Below are 21,286 nucleotides of genomic sequence, written 5' to 3'. Positions count from 1 at the left end.
ACCCTATAGGTGGAACAACAATATGAACTAACCAGTACCCCCAGAGCTCGTGTCTCTAGCTGCATATGTAGCAGAAGATGGCCTAGTTGACCATCATTGGGAAGAGAGGCCCCTTGGTCTAGCAAACTTTATATGCCCCAGTACAGGGGAATGCCAGGGCCAAGAAGTGGGACTGAGTGGGTAGGGGAGCAGGGCTGGGGGAGGGTATAACGGAGTTTTGGGATAGCATTTGGAATATAAATGAAGAAAATATCAAATAAATTTTAAAAATTATTACAAGAGTAAATTAAACCATTAACAGTGCTTACTGTGATCGTCAAGAATCAGGTACTGTGCATAATTGCATGCACTATACTTTCTTGTAACTGACAGTACTATATCTTCTAGCATCACCACAACTGTGTGAATGATGCTTTGTATAAAAACGTAATTTTATAGGGACACTATCCTGAAGGTGGTTCATGGTTGCTTGAAATGTTCCTGTCTCTATGCCTTGTGTCTCTATCTGATTTGTTTCCAGCCTCCGACTAAGACTGTTTTCTTATTTTGATGCTGAGGGTTAGCCTAATGCAAGGTGCATGCCAGGACTTGACCACTGAGCTATGCCCCAGCTCTGGACTGGTGCATTCATGCATGTGTGTGCTGCTTGGTTGGGTTTTTTGTTTATTTGCTTTTAACAAGCATTTGTCCTCCAAATACGTTTTATTGTGTGTGTCACTTTGAAAGAAAAAAACCCAACCAAAAACAAGTCCAGCATTCCCTGCCACAGTTTTATTTTAAGATGCATTGTCACAATTTTTTCAAAAGCAACTCTACAAGGTCTGTATTAGTCTTTTGTTTATTTACTTTATAGAAGTCAAGAAAAAAAAGATTCTCTGAGCTCAGCTACAGCTATAGAAAGCAGAAGTTATGAATAATTTATGGGTTCTCTTCTGAAAATTAAAGAATAAAAGTGCCCAGTGTTAAGTATCAAAATGATTGAAAATAGCAAAGCTATTATAAGCTGTTTTGTGATGGAGAATTATATTTAACGTATATACTTTTCAGAATTCTGTCTGAATTACACATTAAGCAGAGAGGGCCTGCAGGTAGATGCTCTTGTGTGTAATTGCTGGGATACTGTGTCTTTGACATAGGAATGCACATTCATACCCCTACACCTCTTCCACATTGAAGAATTGGAATGTCTCTGTGTTGTGAGAAGACTGAACTCCAGGTCTTTGTAGCTTTGGGATTCATAGTTTAAATGGAAGCCATGGCTCCTTTAAAGGGAGTCAGGAGCCCTCTGAAGATAGCTACAGTGGAGGAATGGAAAGACTTACCACATATGAATGACAAGTGATTGTTGGTCCTAATGGGCTGTGTTCACAGCCAAGAAAGAAGTAGCTATCATCTCTGAAAAGCTTCCTCTTGGGAACTTAACCAGCTACAAGCGGTATTGAGGTCTGTCTAAATCTCATGTTGTAGAGACCAGGGTTATTCACAGACTGTTGGGTCGTCCTACAGGCCGTGTTTCCAGGGCCTCCTGCTAACACTTGTTGCCATTCCTGCTAGTGGGCCGTTTCCTATATTTGATAGTTATAGAGTTACTTTATAAAAATGCGTGTGAGAGAGATATGTTGTAGGTGCCTTCAGAGGCCAAAGGATTGTGCCAGATCCTCTGGAGCTGGAGGTACCGGTGATTTCTGTATGAGCAACAAATGCTCTTAACCAGAGTGCCATCTCTCCAGCCCTGATGTAAATGTGATGTGTCTATGATGTTATATATGATATATGTATATAGTGTGTGTATGTATGTATATATATATATATATTTAATTTTTTGGAAGGTACAAATGAGAGTGGACACAGATTCCTTAGGATGATCCTTTCGAGTACTGAGCCCTGTATGAGAGGTTGTGTCTGTTGCTATGAGTATGAGTGGTTTTTTTTGTTTTGTTTTACTTTGGTTGTTCAGTTTTCTGTCTGTTCAGTGGTTTTTTGATCAAATCTTTATGACTTTCAAGGCTCTGCTTTCATTATTTTGTTTTTTGTGTTTTTGAGACAAGGTCTCTCTATGTAGCCCTGGCTTTCCTGGCACTTGCGACACAGATCAAGCTGGCCTTGAACTCAGACTCACAGAGATCCTTCTGCTTCTGCCTCCGGAAGGCTGGGATTAAAGGTATGTACCACCATGCCTGGCTTGATCAAGGTCTTTTTGATTTATCATCATGATAGTTTTCTTCTTGTGAAAACTAGATGGGATGATTTCTAAGGAATGGTCTAAAACTCCAAGACCCAAGAGAAGTGCTTGGTACATAGTAGGCAGGCAGAATGCATAGTAGGCACTCAAAAATGTGTTGACTAATATGAATAAATGTGAATAAAGCCCCAAATAAGAACATCCTATAGGAAGAAATGAAAACTCATTCTAGTATAAGACAATGTGATTGTACTTACAGACCAGGAAGCACATTTATTCTGGTCTGCAGTTAGTGCTAAGTTTGAGTCCAATATCTTGTAAGCTCTCAGTGGTTCTCCTCTGTGCTTTGGGGAAACACTTAACTTTGAGGTTTGAGAAAAATCTGTAGATCTGCTGTTCTTCTTCCTTGAGCCCTCTCTTCATCTTCGCCCCTCCTTCCTTCCCACATGTTCATTCTTTGGGTCTCAGCTGTACTTAATGTCTTTCAAATTCCTTGGACTTTTCCATCTGTTGGCCTTCGAATAATCTGCTTCTTCCTTTGTGCCTCTTTTATAATTGTTTCTAGCAAATACTACCCTCTGATTTCTATCTTAGTTCAGACTGGATGATTTGTTTGTTTCTATTGGGACAGGGTCTCATTATGTAGACCAGGTGGGCCAGGAATTTTCAGCAATCTTCCTGCCTCTGCCTCCAGAGTTAAAGGCAGATGGCTTCCTCATACTGGATGATTTCTTTTTTGTTTTGTTTTGTTTTTTGTTTGTTTGTTTCTTTAGACAGGGTTTTTCTGTGTAGCCCTGGCTGTCCTAGAACTCACTTTGTAGACCAGGCTGGCCTTGAACTCAGACATCTGTCTGCCTCTGCCTCCCAAGTATTGGGATTAAAGGAGTGTGCCACTACACCCAGCTAAACTGGATGATTTCATAATCGATAGTTTATTGTCTTTTTTTTTCCTCTGACCAGATGCTTGTGAGAGAAACTCTACATCCAGCCTCTTCACTCTTCTATGCTATCAAACCATACTGCGGAGCCCAGAAGGTCCAGGATGGTGACATTCAGTTCAAGCTAGAGTATTTCTGTTCTTAATGCTCCATTGCTACCTTTATTTCCAAATTTACTAAGACAATTTCCTGTTAGTGATAAGCATTATAAATGTAAAATAGGAAGAGATATTTAAACAGGGTCACATTTGCTAGGGTGCCCATGGGGAACACCATTTATTTGAACCTAGAATATTATAACGTAGGTTCTTAAAAAATAGTGAAGCAGGCCTAGTGATGGTGTCCTAGCTGTTCCTAGCTACTCATGAGGCTGAGTTAAGGGGATGGCAAATTTCAAGACCTGCCTGGGCTACTAAATGAATTCAGGACAGCTAAATGAATTCCTGGGCAACTTAGTGAGACCCTGTCTCAAAATAAAAAGTCATTAGAGGGACATTGATATCTCAGTGACAGAGGGCATCATCCAACCCAGTCCTCAGCTCCATTCAGCACTGCACAGGTGCTAGTTCAGCAATGAACATGTGAGCACAGCAGGCTAAGTGGCTTCATTGGCTACATCCATACTTCCTTCCTTTTCTGAAAGGCTTTCTCATGGGCCTGTTGCCCAAGCTACTCCAGCTCTATCTACTCTAATCCCATTGTTTAGCTGCTTCCTCTCTGCCTGACCTTGTCCACACTTAGATAGCATTTGCTCTCCCAGAGCTGCTGTCTGTGTCACCTGGAGGAACATGCTCCATTCTGGCTTCTCTGGCAGATCTAGCTCCAGAGGCGGGAGTCACTGGATGAATGTTCAGCTGCAGGAAATGCTGTATTTTGAAAGAACGATGAAGGACAGACTGTTTTCCACGTTTTTATCTGATTCCGTCTCCTGTTCTGTAATTCTTTCACTTTTTTGGAGATGAAGGTTAATGGATATGTTTCTCATAGCTGAGTTGTTGAAAACAGCAGTCAAGAGGAAAGTTGACTCCAGAAGTCTCACTCGTGTACTTAGCTCATCAAGGTCACACTGATGGAAATCGTTAGTCCTCCAGTAACACACTATGACTCAGCTTGCTCTGTTGAAGACAAGTTAAAACCTTTGTTGGGTTTATCACTGTTGTTGTTGTTGTTATCATGTTTCTGTTGGAATACCAAGACTGGTGATACAGATCCTGTGAGTAATCTTAGCGTTCCTGCATACCACGAAGTACTATTGCCCTGGGTTTACTCACACAATGACAGTGTGCGTTCATAGGTCAACATCCGCCTCCTCATTACATGCCTTCCACTTGATTGAGTAGTACTGTGAGTCAGCATTCAAGCACCTTTAAAAAATTAACGCTGCTGTCTTTGCATTTTTATTTGGTGGTGAATATTTCCTGTTTATTTCTAGTAGACTGAATCTGACATTTCATACTTGCCAAACCAAGGCAACTTCTAAAATTCCATTAAGAGCTGAGTAATTATGATAAATAAAGATCCAGGAGTGAGTGGAAAGGGCCATGTCTTCCTGTAACAAGTCTCTGGAAAGACTTTAAGACAGGATCTGTGGCAAGTTCCAGTTGTTAGCTTGTAGTCTTAAAATGTGGCCATTTGTCAAAATAGTTTTAGTTTTATGGATACAAGATAGCTAATTAAGAAAAAGAACAGGGGGCTGATGAGATGGCTCAGTGGTTGAGAGCACTGACTGGTCTCTTCTAGAGGCCCTATGTTCAATTCTCAGCAACCACATGGTGGCTCACAACCATCTGTAATGGGATCTGATGTCCTCTTTGGTGTGCCTGAACACAGTTACAATAAATACAATAAACAAATCTTTAAAAGAAGAAGAAGGAGGAGGAGGGGGAGGAGGAAAGAAAGAAAGAAAGAAAGAAAGAAAGAAAGAAAGAAAGAAAGAAAGAAAGAAAGAAAGGCAGAGAAAAAGAGAGAAAGAAAGAAAGAACGAACAAGGCCTGGAGAGACGGCTCAGCTGTTAAGAGCACTGACTAATCTTCCAGAGGTTCTAGTTCAATTCCCAGAAAATGTGTTGTTTTCATCTTACCTGTATGAGTGTTTTGCTTGCACAAGTGTTGTGTCTGTGCACTGCCTGCATTCCTGGAGCCTGTGGACCAAGTGCTCTTAACAGTTACCCCCAAGCCATGGTGGCTCACAGTCATCTGTGATGGGATTCTATGTCCTTTTCTGGTGTGTCTGAAGACAGTGACAGTGTACTCACATTCATAAAATGAATACATAAATCTTCAAAAGAGAAGAAAAAGAACAGGCATTTGTGTGTGTTTGACATTTTATAGAGTTACTAACGGTTTAGAAGCTCATTAAATTTCATAGCAACAGAAGTTTTCATAAAACAAACATACTACTATTTTATCATACACTTCAAAGAATGAATTGTAACAAAATTGTCTTCCAGTAACTGCAATAAGTTAAAACTTACGTCTAAAAAAGAGGAGATGGCAGAAAAGTGCTTAATTTATAGTCTACAACTTTCTGGATGTGTTCTGGTTAATTGTTTCTGTTATTGTCACTAGGTTTATGAAAGGAAAAATAGTTTTAATAAAAGAAACAGCAGTGTGGAATATTCACACATCAGTGGCTGCACTTGGGGAAGTAAATCAAATCTGCACATGTGAACCTGGAGGACCAGACATGGTGGGGAGTCATTCTGTCCTCGGGTGCCGGCGTTCTGGGCCCCTTTCATGACAAGTCTCATGTGCGCAGCTTACAGGGACATGGACTTAAATGACAGTCAGTGTGTTGACCAGGTAACTTGGGCAAACTAATCTCTCCCCCTTTTACGCTCAAGGACAATTTTATCATACTTTAAAGGAAGAGCTCCCCAAATAGACAACTGTTATTCTCAGCAGCTGCTTGGAGGAGGAAGATGGAGAGAGACAGCTGTGCCATTTGAGTTAGGGGCATGTGGGGAGGAGATCTTTAAGGAAAGAGTAAGAAAGCCCAAAGTACCTTGCACCCCCAAAGTGTCCTTAGGCTCTGGGCAGCATCCAGAAGAAAGAGACAGAAAAAAAGAAATAAAGAAAAGTTAAGCCTTTTGAGTCAGGTCAGAAAGGCAGACAGAATCTTAGGAAGCCTTGGAGGAACTCCAAACTAATACCTTCAGGAATATCCTTCTGCATTCATGAAATGGGTTATAATACCCTAGAGAATTGTTATTCAGTGAGATAAGATAGTCATATTGTCTGTGACATAGTTCCCAATAAGTGAAATAACATTACATGGCTTAGAAATATAACATCCCAGGATGATCAAGCGAATTATTCGAAGTCACAGATAATACATTGGCACTTGAGATTTTAGAATTGTGTTCTAATGCTCCTTAAACTACCACTATTATAGAAAAACAAAATATGGTATATACAGGGTTGTGGATCTGGCTCAGTAGAGAGCCCTGCTTTGCCTATATAAGTCAGAGGTTCTAATCCTCATTACTTAAAAAAAAATTACTAAAAACAGGATATGAAGTAAGTGGATTAACTTTGTTAGCTTTGGAATTAGAAAATAATCAAAGGGTATTTTTCCTATCTCTTTGAAGGATGTAGTAAACATAAGGTTTGAGCAGGATTAGAAATGATCTGTCTAGGCAACGTAGACGCTTTGTCTTTTTATTTTTTTAAAAAAGATTACATATATATTATATAATAAGAATGTACGTACACTTGGAACACTTGAAAATTCAGAAAGAACATAACAAAACCTCCTTGTCTGTATGTTCCTGTGTGAGTACATGTACCCAGGGCATGCATGCAGGCCAGAGGACAACGTTGAAGTTTGTCCTTACCTTCCACCTTGTTTGAGCCACATGTCACTGTGTATACCAGGCTAGCTGCCCCAGAATCTCCTGGGGATTCTCTTGTCTCTGCTTCCCACCTTGCCATAAGAACACTGGGATTATAGATATACATTCCCTCTCTTTTTATAGGTTTACACTTTTGTGGCGGGCAGCTTACCCCTGTTGTTTTTTGAGGGGGGGGGAGTTACACAATAAAATTGAAGTGGAAAATAATTAGCATTGTGTAACAAATAACATGACTGCCAGAGACTAATAATGACTGCAAAGGGAACAGTATGGTATTATTTAAAACAAAACAAAACAAAAGAACACAGGATCCCGAGAGTACTATCTTCTTCACGTGCTTATATAGCAATAGCTTCGAAGAAGAAGCAAGGGTGAGAAGAGAGAAGCAGAGCTGAGTTAAGTTGTCCTTCAAGTGAGAGATTTATTAGCCAGCAACCAGACAGCACAGCACAGTGATGGCAGTATGTGGGTAGGGGGTAGGGCCTGGTTTATGTGTGACCCCTAGTGAAAGTGGTCAGGCTGTCTGTTAGGGGGGGGGGCATTTGGATGTGTTCTTGTTTGCTCCCAGCCCCCCTTGCTTAGGGATTGGTCACCAGGAGGGCCTGTACCTTGCAAAGTCTTAGGTCTACTTGAGTCTTAATTCGTGTATTCCATCCTGTATAAGGCCCATGTGTCAATTTAAAGGGAGAATAGTGGATAGTAAGGAAATCAAGGATTTGAAAAGAATACAGCATAAACTATTGAAAATAATCCACATGCTGCCTAGCAGACTCTTTGATAGTTTGCTCACTGAATTTAGACACTAGTTACCTGATCATGCTCCCCAGTACCACCAGTTACAGACAGTTGTGAGCTGTCATATAGGTGCTGGGAACTGAACTTTGGTCCTCTGAGAGAGCAACATGTACTCTTAACTGATGAGCCATATCTTCAGCTCAATAGGAATCTTATGTAGTAATGAAAAAGAAAGCTGTTTCAGGCCAGACTTATTAAAAAGATGTTGATCAGCTGTTCATGAAGTTAAGAGAAAAGACGGAGCAAGATGAAGTAGGTTTAAAATAGGACACGGGGGCTTAGATGAGGTGTAAATATGACCTAGCAGTGTGCTTCACTTGAAGTTGTAGTAGCAGAGCTTAAAGAGACATTCTTTTTTAAAACTTTTTATTAGATATTTTCTTTATTTACATTTCAAATGTTATTCCCTTTCCTGGTTTCCCCTCTGAAAATCCTCTATCCCTTCCCCCTGCTTACGAACCGACCGACCCATACCTGCTTCCTGGTCCTACTGGGGCATAGAGCCTTCACAGGACCAAGGGCCTCTCCTCCCATTGATGACCTAGTCGACTAGACCATCCTCTGCTGCATATGCAGCTAGAGCCAGGAGTCCCACCATGTGATTTCTTTGCTTGGTGGTTTAGTCCCTGGGAGCTCTGGGGATACTGTTTAGTTCATATTGTTGTTCCTTGTATGGGGCTGCTAACCCCTTCAACTCCTTGAGTCCTTTCTCCAGCTCCTTCACTGGGGACCCTGTGCTCAGTCCAATGATAGGCTTTGAGGATCCACCTCTGTATTTGTCAGGCACTGATGAAGCCTCTCCGGAGACAGCTATAACAGGCTTTTGTCAGTAAGTACTTGTTCGCATCCACAAAAGTGTCTGCATTTGGTGATTGTATATGGGATGGATCACCAGGTGGGGCAGCCTCTGGATGGTCATTCCTTCAGTCTCTGCTCCACAGTTTGCCTCTGTAACTCCTTACATGGGTATTTTGTTACCCCTTCTAAGAAGGATCAAAGTATCCACACTTTGGTCTTCCTTCTTGAATTTCATGTGGTTTGTGAATTGTATCTTGGGTATTCCAAACTTCTGGGCTAATCTCCACATATCAGTGAGTGCATATCATGTGTGTTCTTTTGTGATTGGGTTACCTTACTCAGAATGATATCCTCCAGATCCATCCCTTTGACTAAGAATTTCATAAATTGATTGTTTTTAATAGCTGTGTAGTACTCCATTGTGTAAATGTACCACATTTTCTGTATCCATTCCTCTGTTGAGGGACATCTGGGTTCTTTCTAGCTTCTGGCTATTATAAATAAGGCTGCTATGAACATAGTGAAGCATGTGTCCTTATTACATATTGGAGCATCTTCTGGGTATATGCCTAGGAGTGGTATTGCTGGATCCTCTGGTAGTACTATGTCCAATTTTATGAGGAACCACCAAACTGATTTCCAGAGTGGTTGTACCAGCTTGCAATCCCACCAACAATGGAGGAGTGTTCTTCTTTCTCTGTATCCTTGCCAGCAACTGTTAGACTCCAGAGAACCAAATAACCCTATTAAAAAATGGGGTCCAGAGCTAAACAAAGATTTCTCAACTGAGGAATACTGAATGGCTCAGAAGCACCTAAAAAAATGTTCAACATCCTTAATCATGAGGGAAATGCAAATCAAAACAACCCTGAGATTCCACCTCACACCAGTCAGAATGGCTAAGATCAAAGGGACATTTCTATGGGAATGTGACAGTGGAGGTCTGGATCATGAGGTTCCAGAAGCCAACAGGGAGTGCATTTGTGGAGATCATTAGTGTTACTTTTTGGCAAGTAAGCTGGCTACATTCTGCTTTTGTCCAGAAAATCTGAGTGAGGTTGAGTTAAAAACTAATGAACATATCTGTTTTTGGAAGGACCTTTTAAGACAAGCCTACACCCAGGTTGTGGCATGATGAAAGGAACCTTGAGTGAGTTTACAGTTCCTAAGAAAGCGAATGCAGAGAAAGTGGCTGTAATTGCTAGAGACTAGTGCCGGTGACCACCGTCCGTTGCACAAGGAAACTTACCCGATAAGGTTTGAGAGCGGCACTAACCCATGCTTCTAAAGAGGGAACTTAGAGAGCTGTTTGCTACCTATGCCCATTTAGCTAGATAGCAGTAGAGAGCTTACCTCTGGGCCCTTGTTCCCCTGGCTCCCAGTCTTCAGCAGATTTATAGTATCAGACATGTATTTCCTCCTGTGGAGCAGGCCTTAGAGCCACTCAGAAAGCAGTTGGCCACTCCCGTAGCATCCTTGTGACTGTTGCACCCATGTTCTTCAGGTCTCAACACACTGATCATTCCTGTAGCTCCAGGGGTCACAGCTGGGTAAGACTTTTGCTTATTCTCTGCCCGTGCAGTATGTAGAGCACCTTCTAATACTACAGAAGCTAGCTAACAAGGAAGAAGGACGTTTTCTGATTAATAACAACTTGATTTCTCCACATTTCCAAATAAGCTTCTAAGGCACATAGAGTCTACTGCTGTAGTAGAAGTGTATGTGTGGGATGATGGCTATTGATACATCGTTACTTGGCAGCAGAATTTGGCAGTGTCATCTAATGGTGGTGGCTTTTAGGCATTCAAGCAAGGCATATAGGGTCATAGAGATTTTCACCAAAATTCTAGAAAGCTGCTGAGGCCAGTCAGTGTGTAATAGGATTGGATTCCCTGTAAGGTGGTCCTAAGAGGTCATTACATCCAACTGGCCAGGAACCCTATGCTATTATGGAGACCCCAGGATGTTGAAGGCGCCAGGACTATGAGCCATACACTGAGGAAGCAGAAGGGAACCAGTCCAAGGGAGGAGCCCATGTGTTGTAGGCTGTGTTATAGACAGCAAAATTAGAGGGGTGGGGCTGCTCAAGTCCATTGGGGTCCAGATGATGCAACTACAAGTCCTGATACTAGATATGGAGCTGCATGCAGGGCTTGCTATTTGGTCTGCTGGTTTTTGTTTTTACTTAGGTTTAATATTCCTTGCTATGCCTGTATTCTTTGAAATACACTCTTTGGAATGTGCCATTATATAATAGAAATATTTAACTCGCTTTTTGATTTTACAGAATCTTATGATGCCTTGAGTCTCAGAAGAGACTTTGGACTTTGGGCATTGGAACAATATTAGAACTCTTAACATTTGGAGGACTGTTTACAGATGGACTAAATGTATTGTTCATTATAAAATGTTCATGAGTATGTGAGGACAGAGGTAGGTGCTAAGGTTTAAATATATTTGGGGTTGAGTTGATAAGGAGAAGATTTCTGTGGTTAATCTTGATTCTCAACTTGGTGAGATTTGGAACCACACCCATATAAATATATGTGTGTGTGTGTGTGTTTATGTGTTTGTTGGTGTTTCAGACAAGGCTAACTTAGGAGAGAAGATCCATCTGAATATACATTGCAGCTTCCTATAGGCCAGATCCCAGACTTAAAAAAAAAAAATACAGTGAACTGTATCTGAGTATTCAAGTCTCTGTCTCCCTTCTGAAGACATGATCAAACCAGCTACTTCATGTTCCCATTACTATGTCTCCCCTGAAATGATAGACTGTATTCCCCTAATTTCTAATAAAAAAAAATCCTCTCTCAAGGTACTTCATGTCACACATTTGGTCACAGCAGTAAAAAGCAGTTATAGTTATAATATAGTATGGTTTAATTATCCTCAGCCAAATTAATTAATAGATATTTGCTTGGGAAACTTAAGGTGTCCACCTTTGATAGCATAATAGTGTACGAAGTTTTTTTCGGAGTGCCTGGAGAGATGGCTTAGCACTGAAGAGCACTGGTTGCTCTTTCAGAGGCCCCAGACTCAATTTCCAGCATCTACATGGTAGCTAGCAGTGGTTTGCAATTTCATTCCCAGGGGATCCAATGTCCTTTTCTCATTTCTGCAGATGCTGCATACACATGTTGCATAGACATACATGTAGGCGAAACATCTGTACACATAAAATAACATGATTTAAAAAGAGAAACGTTTTAAGGGCTGGCAAGATGGCTCAGCAGTTAAAGGTGTTTGTTACATGGTCTGATGCCCTAAATTATATCCCCCACATCAGATGAAAAAGTTGTCTTCTAACAACTTCAATCATATGCCTGCATCTACATAGATATCACATGCACACAACACACATACACAGAATAATCATGGGATAAAATAAAAAACTGCTTAGAACAAGAAGCACACATTCTGAAATCAGACAGAACTGTTTGTATCGACAAAACAGTTTTTAAGGGAACATGACCTATGTGTCAGTGTTAGGTATCTCAGAAAAATCTATATTTAGAAGAAATATAGATTTTTTTAGTACACAAGAACTAAAGAGTAAAAATATGGAGTGGGTGTTTGTGCACAACTAGGAATTTATGAATGAAAACATTTGATAATTAAGTGGATTTGACCTGTCTATTAAGCCCCACTGTAAACTGTCCAATCACAGTAGTAATGGCAGCAGCAACAACACAGCTTAATCTAGGAAGTTAGAAAAGAGCTGTGTGGACATATTCCTGTATTGAGTCTGTGAAGTCAATCGTGTTGCTTTCCTCGTAGGGAGATCGATGAGGGAAGTAGAGAATTAATGATATGCACCAACTCATCCTACTTGCGGTTTAGTGAGAGACCTACCACAGACTTGGCACCATTTTCAGGGAATGAGGAATTTTGCAGTGAGTCAGACAAAGTCCCTGTTTTTATAGAAGTACTTCATCTTTCATGAGCAAGTTATGGAACGATTAAACATGGGAACACATGCTAGGTCTAGCAGCAGTATAAAGATCAGGTAGGTCACTATGGCCCAGTGAGGAGCCAGAGTCGGTTAGCATAAGGACTGGATGGCTTCCTCCTTGTTTCATCTCTCTCTGAGAAGCTTCCATTTTAGAAGAGACCAGTGGGGGAGCCACGTTTTTAGGAAGAAAGTTCTTGGAAAAGAAGAGAAGGAAGTCCTATGCTTAAGAGGATGGTACCATAGTCCATATGTTTGGATTGGGTGGTAGGGACAATACTTGGAGTTGCCACACAACCTTTTTGACTCCAGAGCATGCATCTTAGTGACTTCTGTAAGCTACTGGGCAGTCTGAGCATTAGTCAGTGCACTGCGACCTTGGAGATGCACTGTATTAATGAGATGTATATTCTCAAGGAAAGGAAGAGGGTAGTGGTGCTCTACTCGGGAGCTCCTGAGTTGAGACTGAGACCTGGGAGGAGGGGAGAGTAATTTTGATGGAAAAAGATAGGGTGTGATTGTGGACCATAAGTTTGGGAAGCTGGCCCTGTAAATTAGCTGCTCAGCGTTCTTCAGTGGTTCCCAATTGCATTCCACTCTTTAGAGAAATTGGGTGTTTTCTTGAAAACCACAAAGCAAATAAATGTACTTTTGAATTATGGTGAAGACTGTCTTTGGCTTACTCCTTGGAAGGAGCAAAACAGTCTTAGGTTCCTTGCATATCTGCTTTGAATGTTCTAAAACGCTCCTTCCTCCTGTTTGTAGCTATGCCATGATAACCGTTCACCCTCCTGGGCAGATGCATAATGTTTTCCTTTGGCTGCATTTAGAGCTTTAGTGTCTTTGTACTAGCTTATTGTTTGCAGAAGAAGCTATTCTCTCAGTCACTCTCCTCCCAGATAGGATTCTATTAGCATAGAGTCTATTCCCTCCTCAGTGAAACTCATGTCACATGTTTTGTAATGTCTTTGGTTATGTGTTATAAATATGTAAGCTTCCAGATTTTAAGTCACTGAGAGTTTCTTTTATCTGTCATCCACATATATGCCATCCACATATAGGGCATGACATGTAATTTACATGCTCACATAATAAACCTGAGGATGATAGATGTGGGTTCTGTTAGGATCCTTTAGAGGAGCACCAAGACTAAGTATATGATTAGAAAAAGACTTCTACAGTTGTAGATTTGGAGTTCTACAATAACTGTGGGCAGCTAGAAGCTAGAGGGAGCTGCTCCCTCCATTGAAGATGCTGGGTGCCTCGGAATAAGGTGGGGAGGAGGTTAGAGGCAAGGTTTAGCCCCGGGCCTAGGCTGGAGTCTTGGAAGCTCCCTGTAAAGCTCTGAGTGAGCACTCAAAGGCTGTGTGTAGAGCCTACTGCCTGTAAGCAGCGGCAAACGCATCAGAATGCCACACAGCGTCAAGCCCAGGCTTGAAGCCTTCCCTGCTTCTTTAATTTCTACTTCTGCCCAGCGCCCAACATATTGGACAGTGGAGCCCACAGGCAGGTCAGGACTTCCCTCTGGGAACATCCTCTCAGACATGGAGAAATGTGCTTTACTGATTTTCTATGTATTCCTCAGTCGGTCAAGTTGGTAGCTAAGCTAACCATCAGAGAAGTTGTAGTTTTGACTTTAAAGATATGACTTCACATGTAAGAGTAGCTGATACTAAGAGCTATTACTCTTTATTGAGTAGTTAGTGTTGGTGGGGCTTTTTAGGTGGAAGATGTCCTTAGGAAAGGACAAAAGTCACCCTTGTTTCCTTTATGTTGAGCTTTGAAAACGTTATTACAAATGTGTATACTTGGCTTTGTGGCAGCGGCCTTCCGGTAAGAACACTGTGCTCATTTATAACAGGGACATGGCCTGGCAGATGAGTCAGAGAGCTACTGGGAAATGAACCCAGATGAGACCCTGCATAATGCAGTGCTTGGGCTGCTATCAACAGATGATTGTAAAGGCTTCCCTAAGGGCCATCCTTCCTGCTGAATGCCTGGAGTGGAATACTTCAGTGCCTGCCACTGGGTGCAAGCTCTCATTCTTACTCACTAGGAAGTCTGCCTGTTAGGAAGTGCATTGAAAATCTGTACAAGAATTCTCAGTGAGGATTTCTCTGTGCTTCTCAGACAGTATGCTATGTCAAGTTGACACTATTGATATGTTGGTTTTAGCCTTACATTTAATTTTGGCTTTTGTGACATTCATGTTTCTTTAGCAATGAATTGTATTGTTAACTACTTTCAAATGAAAAGTCTCCAAAAATATATCTAACACATAATTTTCTCGTACTTTCATAGAACATTGTAGCCTTTCTTCTCCCCTTTATCCTGAGTTTGTTGTCCCCTTAATTCCTCAATATCCTACCCATTAAATGAATTAGATGCCCTGTATCAAATTAATACTTCCCAGTGGCAATGATGGTATTAGTGCTCCTATTTCCCAGTAGGAATTTACTCTAAGTTGTATGTGTTTCCACTGCAGTGAGGCCTCAGCCAAGGCCCTGTGGGAAGCCTTACTGAACTGCAAGCACAAAGAGGCAGTGATGGAAGTTCGGAGACATCTAGTGGAAGCAGCCAGCAGAGAGAACCTGCCCATCAAGATGAGTATGGGTAAGCCCCTGCCTCTGCGGAGGCGGCCCAGAAATCCTGTTTTCAAAAGAAGCAAAGCTGCAGCTTTGACCCTGCCCTGGTGTCTGTCTCTTCACTCCAGTCCTTGCCTTCCTACCTTTCTGTCTTCTCTCTTTTGCCTGCTTCCTTTTTAAAAAAATAAAGATGAAATTATCTTTAATCTTCTTTACAGTCCAGTCGTTATCCCCGCCCCTCCCCCGCCCCAGTTCTGCCCTCCCACAGTTCCTCATCCCATTCCTCCTCCCCCATCTCCATGAGGTTGTCCCCAATGCCCACTCCCCCCGATCCTACCCCACCAGGTCTCCCTACTCCCTGGAGCCTCAAGTCTTTCAAGGGTTAGGTGGTACTTCTCCCACTGAGGCCAGACCAGCAGTTCTCTGTTGCATATGTGTCGGGGGCCTCATATCAGCTGGTGTGTGCTGCCTGGTTGGTGGCTCAGTGTCTGAGAGATCTCAGGGGTCTAGGTTAGTAGAGACTGCTGGTCTTCCTCTGGGGTTTCCCTCCTCCTCAGCTTCTTCCAGCCTTTCCCAAATTCAACCAGAGGGGTCCCCGGCTTCTGTCCATTGCTCAAGTGTAAGTGTTTGCATCTGAGTTTTTCAGCTGCTTGTTGGGCCTTTCAGAGGGCAGCCATGGTAGGCTCCTGTCTGTAAGCACACCATAGCATCAGTAATAGTGTCAGGCCTTGGAGCCTCCCCTTGACATGGATCTCAATTTGGACTGGTCACTGAGCCTCCTTTCCCTCAATCTCTTCTCTAGGACCCAAGTGAAGATGCTTCAATCCCACTTTGGAAGGAGGGGAAAGCAATCACAGTGGGCAGAGGGAGGGAGGGTCCTGGGTGGGAAAGGGGACAGGGAGGGGAAAAGGGGAACATGACCAAGTATTGAAGGGACAGGACTGAAGCCCTGAGGGCCAGCAGAAAGAATGGAAACAGGCAACCTCGGGAGGTAGGAGGTGGAGGGACCCTCTGGAGAGGGAGACCAGCCTTTCCCAGAGACCTGGGAGGTGAGAGACTCTCAGGACTCAAAGGGAGGGAACTTAGGTGAAATGCCCTACAGTGGGGAGAGGGAACTTGTAGAGCCCACCTCCAGTAGAAAGACAGGGCATCAAGTGGAGGGATGGAGTTGCCATCCCACAGTAAAAAACTGTTACCTGTCCTGTCCCTGCCTGCTTTTCTTCTTTCTCTTTATTGTTTTTAACATGTGTACTTGTGCGTGGTATGTATATATTTATGTGCATGCATGTTTGACTACATTAGCACCTGTATACATATAGGTGCACGTACACATGAGGATCAAAGGTTGACATCATTGGGTATCTTATACCATCACTTCCCATACTATTTATAAAGGCAGGTTGTGTAGGGATCCCTTATTTCTACTTCTTGAGCATGGTGATTACATGCCAGGCTTTTATGTGGGTGCTAGGGATGCAAAGTTCACTCTGTACAAGTCGTTCATCCAGTGGCCAGCATCCTGCCCCCTTCCCTTTTGACTGGCCTTGAACACAGCATCTTCCTTCCTTAGCTTCCCCAGTGCTGGGATAAATCACCATGGGCTCCTTGCCTCTTTTCACAATCCTCTGTGTGTGTTTAGTTTGGAGTTCCTTACTCAAGTACAGTGAAGCAAGAACTAATTCACATTGGGAATTAAGAAAGGGCAAAGTGCATAGAAGATCCCGGCAATGATTTATACTGTGTTTTAGTGGCAAGCCTTCTGATCTTATCGTGAACATAAATCAAATTTTATATCTCAACAGTAGACTCTTTAAATATCAATAAACTTTACTTTTCTCAAGAGCTCTGTCTTTGAAAAATAATCAAAGCCAGAAATTAAAAAAAAAAAAAGAAAATATCCAACAAACATCATGAGTAACTCCACAAAGAATTCAAATTTAAATGTTTGACTTTTTTTTCCTTATCAACTCCCACAACCCCCAAAAAGATAAAATACTTTTCTTTATCCCCAAACTCCAGACAGGAGAGGTGGGGGTTAGGGGAAGAAACAGTGGATTGTTAGCAGGGTTAGTCCATGCTCGATGCCGGTGCCAAGTGCTGTCTAATCAGAGATAAGGCAGTGTGGTGACCTACTTCTGCTTACTGTCACCAGGCCTCATTCCCACATACAGACCTAGAACCATGAGAAGTTAGAAAAAGAACTAGAAGTTCTCAGTACCCTGAGACATCAGTATTGGAAAACTGCCTGTCAGTCAGCTTATCATCAAACAGTTCCGTACTGGTGGCTCACATGGCGGAGAGGTGGGATGCAACAGCCAGGAAGAAATTACACTCGCCAGGACTCCCTGGCCCGTGTTGTAAAGTTTACTAAAGCATGAATTTTTCTGCCTTCAATCAAAGCTTCTGGTGTTTTTGAGGCATTAAACATCTTTTGATTCTAGAGCAAGCCAGCATTCTCCAGTATTTACATTTATGAGATGGGTTTCCTGCTGGAAACCTCAGATCATCAATATAAAACCCCGCAGCCCCTCCACTACCAACACCAATAGGATATAAACCGTGTTCTCTTAAATGATAAAAGTAATTGCTAAAACAAAGGAAAAACTTCATTTTATCATTGTTTATCTAAATATCTGTCATCTTACTGAGAGTTTGTTATTAAATTGTCAGTTAAGTAGATACATTCCAGAAAAGTGATTTTTAAAACACTGGAAAGGGAATTGTATTCTTCCCACTGACTTTCATACAAGGAAAAATATCTTCTAAAAGTAAGAAACAAGTAGACCCTAAGAAATGCATTTGTTTCAACCCACAAAGGCCATAGACGTTCCTATGGCAGGTTTCCCAGCATGCCTCTCTCCAGAGGTCCACTGTGCTGGCCTGGTCTTGGCTCCCCACAGAAGGGCTCTACTCTCTGGTGTGGACTTGTGGGTGGAACACCCTTTAGAATGCAAAGGCATCACTGTCCTTTCAGCGCCTTGAGATGCCTTGAGAGCGCGCGCATGCTTGAGACCTCTGCTGATTATTTTAGGGCTTCCTTTTTCTTTTTCTTTTTTAAATAAAAGGATCCCACTAACTGGGGGTCGGCTTCCTCGGTCTTCATCCTTCTTAGCTGCATCTTCGGCTGCTGTGCGGGACATTGTGTTTCTGTAGCTTTCCTCCCCAGACTGTGAAGGATGCACAGGCAGTTATATTTGCGGGTGAGTCACACTTTGTGGCTTATTAGCCCAACCTGAATTTACTCAAAACTGGGGGAAGTATCTGTCCCCTAGAAGGTGAGCATGGCTTGGGGCAGCGTGGGAGGACTCCTTCCTGATCTTGGTCCTTACAGTCACCGGTTCCTTTAGATGGATGCAAGCTCTGTCTTTATCACATATATATTTTCTTTTACTTTATTATAGAATTTTGTGATTAAGAGGAATGTGTGTGTGTATCTGAAAGAGGGAGGGAGGGAGGGACAGAGGGAGGGAGGGAGGGAGGGAGGGAGGAAGAAGAGAAGGAGGAGGAGGAGAATGGGGGAGCAAAGCTGAAATGAAGAATGACGTGAATTGGCAAAGTGCATAAAAGGAGAGATTAAATACTAATTATGACCAACATACCATGTAATTACAGTTTACAAACTGTGGAGAGTCTAGGCATGGCCTCGGGCCACATACACTGCTTAACTCCCACATTGCTTTTATGTTTTACTTGTTCCTAACTTGTGAAAAAGGGCAAGAAAATGAACTTTTATTGAGCAGCTGTTTACTTATAAATTTTTCCATACTTTGTTTAATGCTCTCAATAATCATATGAGTTTGTTATCCATTTTCTACACCCATTTCATAGACCAGGAAAACTGAGACCTAGGAAGCTTGAGGTTTTTATAGGATTTCTGTGGTGTTAGTTATTGTTTCTCAGATTAGGGCTGGGACTCTGAGAGCAAACTTCTTTTCCATCTGGCTCTGTGGCAGGCTATGTAATAAGCAGTGCTGAGGGAGATGTGGGCTGGAGGGGAAAGAGGGTACTTGCTTCTTCTTGTCTGCTTCCCAGGGGTGTGTGGACTGCTTGTCAGCAGTACTGCTTCCTCAGGGGTGGAACTAAGGGGCCATCTAAGTTTCACCCCCTACATCTTTATATTTTGTTTTCTCCACCGTGTTGTTGTCAACTACAACTTCCTATTGTTACTCCTATGATGCCCTTTGCTGCTGCTTCTTCTAATTAGCCAGATTACTGTGTCCAAATAGGTGTTACACTTTCTGTCTGCTGCAGTGCTTTTCGGCTTTTCTAATGATGTGACCCTTTAATACAGTTCCTCTTGTTGTCTGACCCCCAGCCACGAAATTATTTTCATTGCTACTTCATGACTGTAATTTGGCTATGTTTAGAATCATAATGTACATATCTGACATGCAGGATACTTGCTTGTTTGTTTTTTGTTTTTTTGTTTTTTTGAGACAGGGTTTCTCTGTATAGCCCTGGCTGTCCTGGAACTCACTCTGTAGACCAGGCTGGCCTCGAACTCAGAAATCNGCCTGCCTCTGCCTCCCGAGTGCTGGGATTAAAGGCATGCACCACCACGCCCGGCTTTTTACTTTTTTTGTTTGTTTGTTTGTTTTTTGTTTTTTGATGCAGGATACTTGCTATGTGACCCTGTGAAAAGGTTGTTCAGCTCCCAATGGGGTTGCAACCCACAGGTTGAAAACCTCTAGTCTACTGGCTGGCCTGTGACACTCATAGAACGAATAAGTGAAGATTCAAGGCTGGCTGGCTGACTTCCTTATCAAGTTTCTTGCTGAGAGAGGAGTCCAGACAGGGTGTCCACACTGCTATACACGACACTATCATTGTATCATCCCCTTGCCCAGAATCCCCAAGGGGTCCACCCTCCCTCCTGGAGTCGCCCAGATATAAAGCGCTCTGTTTCTAGACAGCCTTTAAGCCCCCTGGGCACCATGTGTGGCCCTGCTTTCCCCTCTCCTCTCTGTTCCTCCTTCGAGACTTCTCAGAGCCAGGCTCTGCTGCTCTTTCCTAGTCTGTCCATTGCTGGTTCCTGGGGCGCTGCTTTCTCTCCTTGTCTTACCACGCATGCCCCTGGAGGCTGACCATGACTGCCTTCATAGGCCTTCCTGCCCCTCACCCTCAGTCAGGTGCTGCTTGTTGGCCTGGCTTCTTTCTTGTCAGTGAGCAGTTACTTGTGTTCCCTCCTTTTCTGGTGTTTATTAACACTTCAGATTTTTCTTAGCTTATGATCTTTAAAAATTACATCCTTTTCCTGCCATAGCCTTGACCACTATATTTCTCACTTTCCAGCATACAGTCCCAAGCATGTGTGGACACAGTCTCAGGTCTTTGTGTCTTTGTAAAATCTGGGTGATTTTTCATGACCTGATATGGCTGTTGCTTTCTTTGCAGAGTTAACTTAAAATGCCTGTCTTCCCCTCTCTTGGTTACTCTGGTTCGAACTACTAAAGAGCCACGAATCTTTTCTTAGTACTTGCTGCAGTGTATTGTGCATTAACCTAAAGGCTTAGCAGACAGTGTCTAAGTCACAGTCTTCACGGCCATTTGAAGAACTCGGTACATGACAGGTAGCGCGGTGCTTGTTGATTCGGTGAATGGGTTGCCTGATGAGTGTGGGCAACAGAAAGAAGCAGTCAGCAGTTCTGCTTTAGCGTGCTGTGTGACTGTTATGTTTACAGATTTCCTTTCTGATGATTTTGTTCCACTGTTGTCTCTGGGCATCTATCACGTCTTCTTCTGTGGAATTTTCCACTGTTGTCCTCATGTCGCTCTGCGTTTCCGATGCCTTTGTCTTTCTAATGGGTTCCTGCCTTCTTCTTACCTACACTTTGCTGCTCCATTGATTTGTCATCTTTAGGTTATGCCTTGCAGATGTTAATGAGTTCTGCCAGCCTTAGGGTCTTAGCCTCTATCTTATTTCCACGTCACTCTCCAAACAAGACCACAGTTTTCCTGCAGCCCAGGGCTCTGGGGTTGTAGATAAAACTGGTCCAGAGGTGGGCCAGGTTTACCTCGAGTCTGGGGACTGGAGCTCAGGGCTTTGCTCTTGTGCTGCGAGTGCTTTACCCACAGAGCTAGCTCTGAGCCCTTCTCTATGCTTTCTAGATGTCCTGGTTCTCTCACCGAGGTTTCTAGAACTCATTCTTAGGCAGGTGGATTTCTGAGTTTGAGGCTAGGCTG

The 21,286-nt window shown here is 42.6% G+C and overlaps 1 protein-coding gene across 1 annotated transcript in view; it reads left to right on the top strand.

Moving 5' to 3' along the window:
* The window catches only part of Scfd2 (sec1 family domain containing 2), a 322,071-nt gene that overhangs the window by 32,953 nt on the left and 267,832 nt on the right, over positions 1-21,286 (top strand). Inside the window, exon 3 of the mRNA XM_021162778.1 lies at positions 15,004-15,131. Coding sequence (XP_021018437.1) covers positions 15,004-15,131 — 128 coding nt within the window. The remainder of the gene's footprint in view (positions 1-15,003; positions 15,132-21,286) is intronic.

Source organism: Mus caroli, chromosome 5 (assembly GCF_900094665.2).
Source record: "Mus caroli chromosome 5, CAROLI_EIJ_v1.1, whole genome shotgun sequence".
Lineage (NCBI taxonomy): Eukaryota > Metazoa > Chordata > Mammalia > Rodentia > Muridae > Mus > Mus caroli.
The sequence above is the reverse complement of the archived record's forward strand: the minus strand, read 5'-3'. Positions and strand labels throughout refer to the sequence as shown.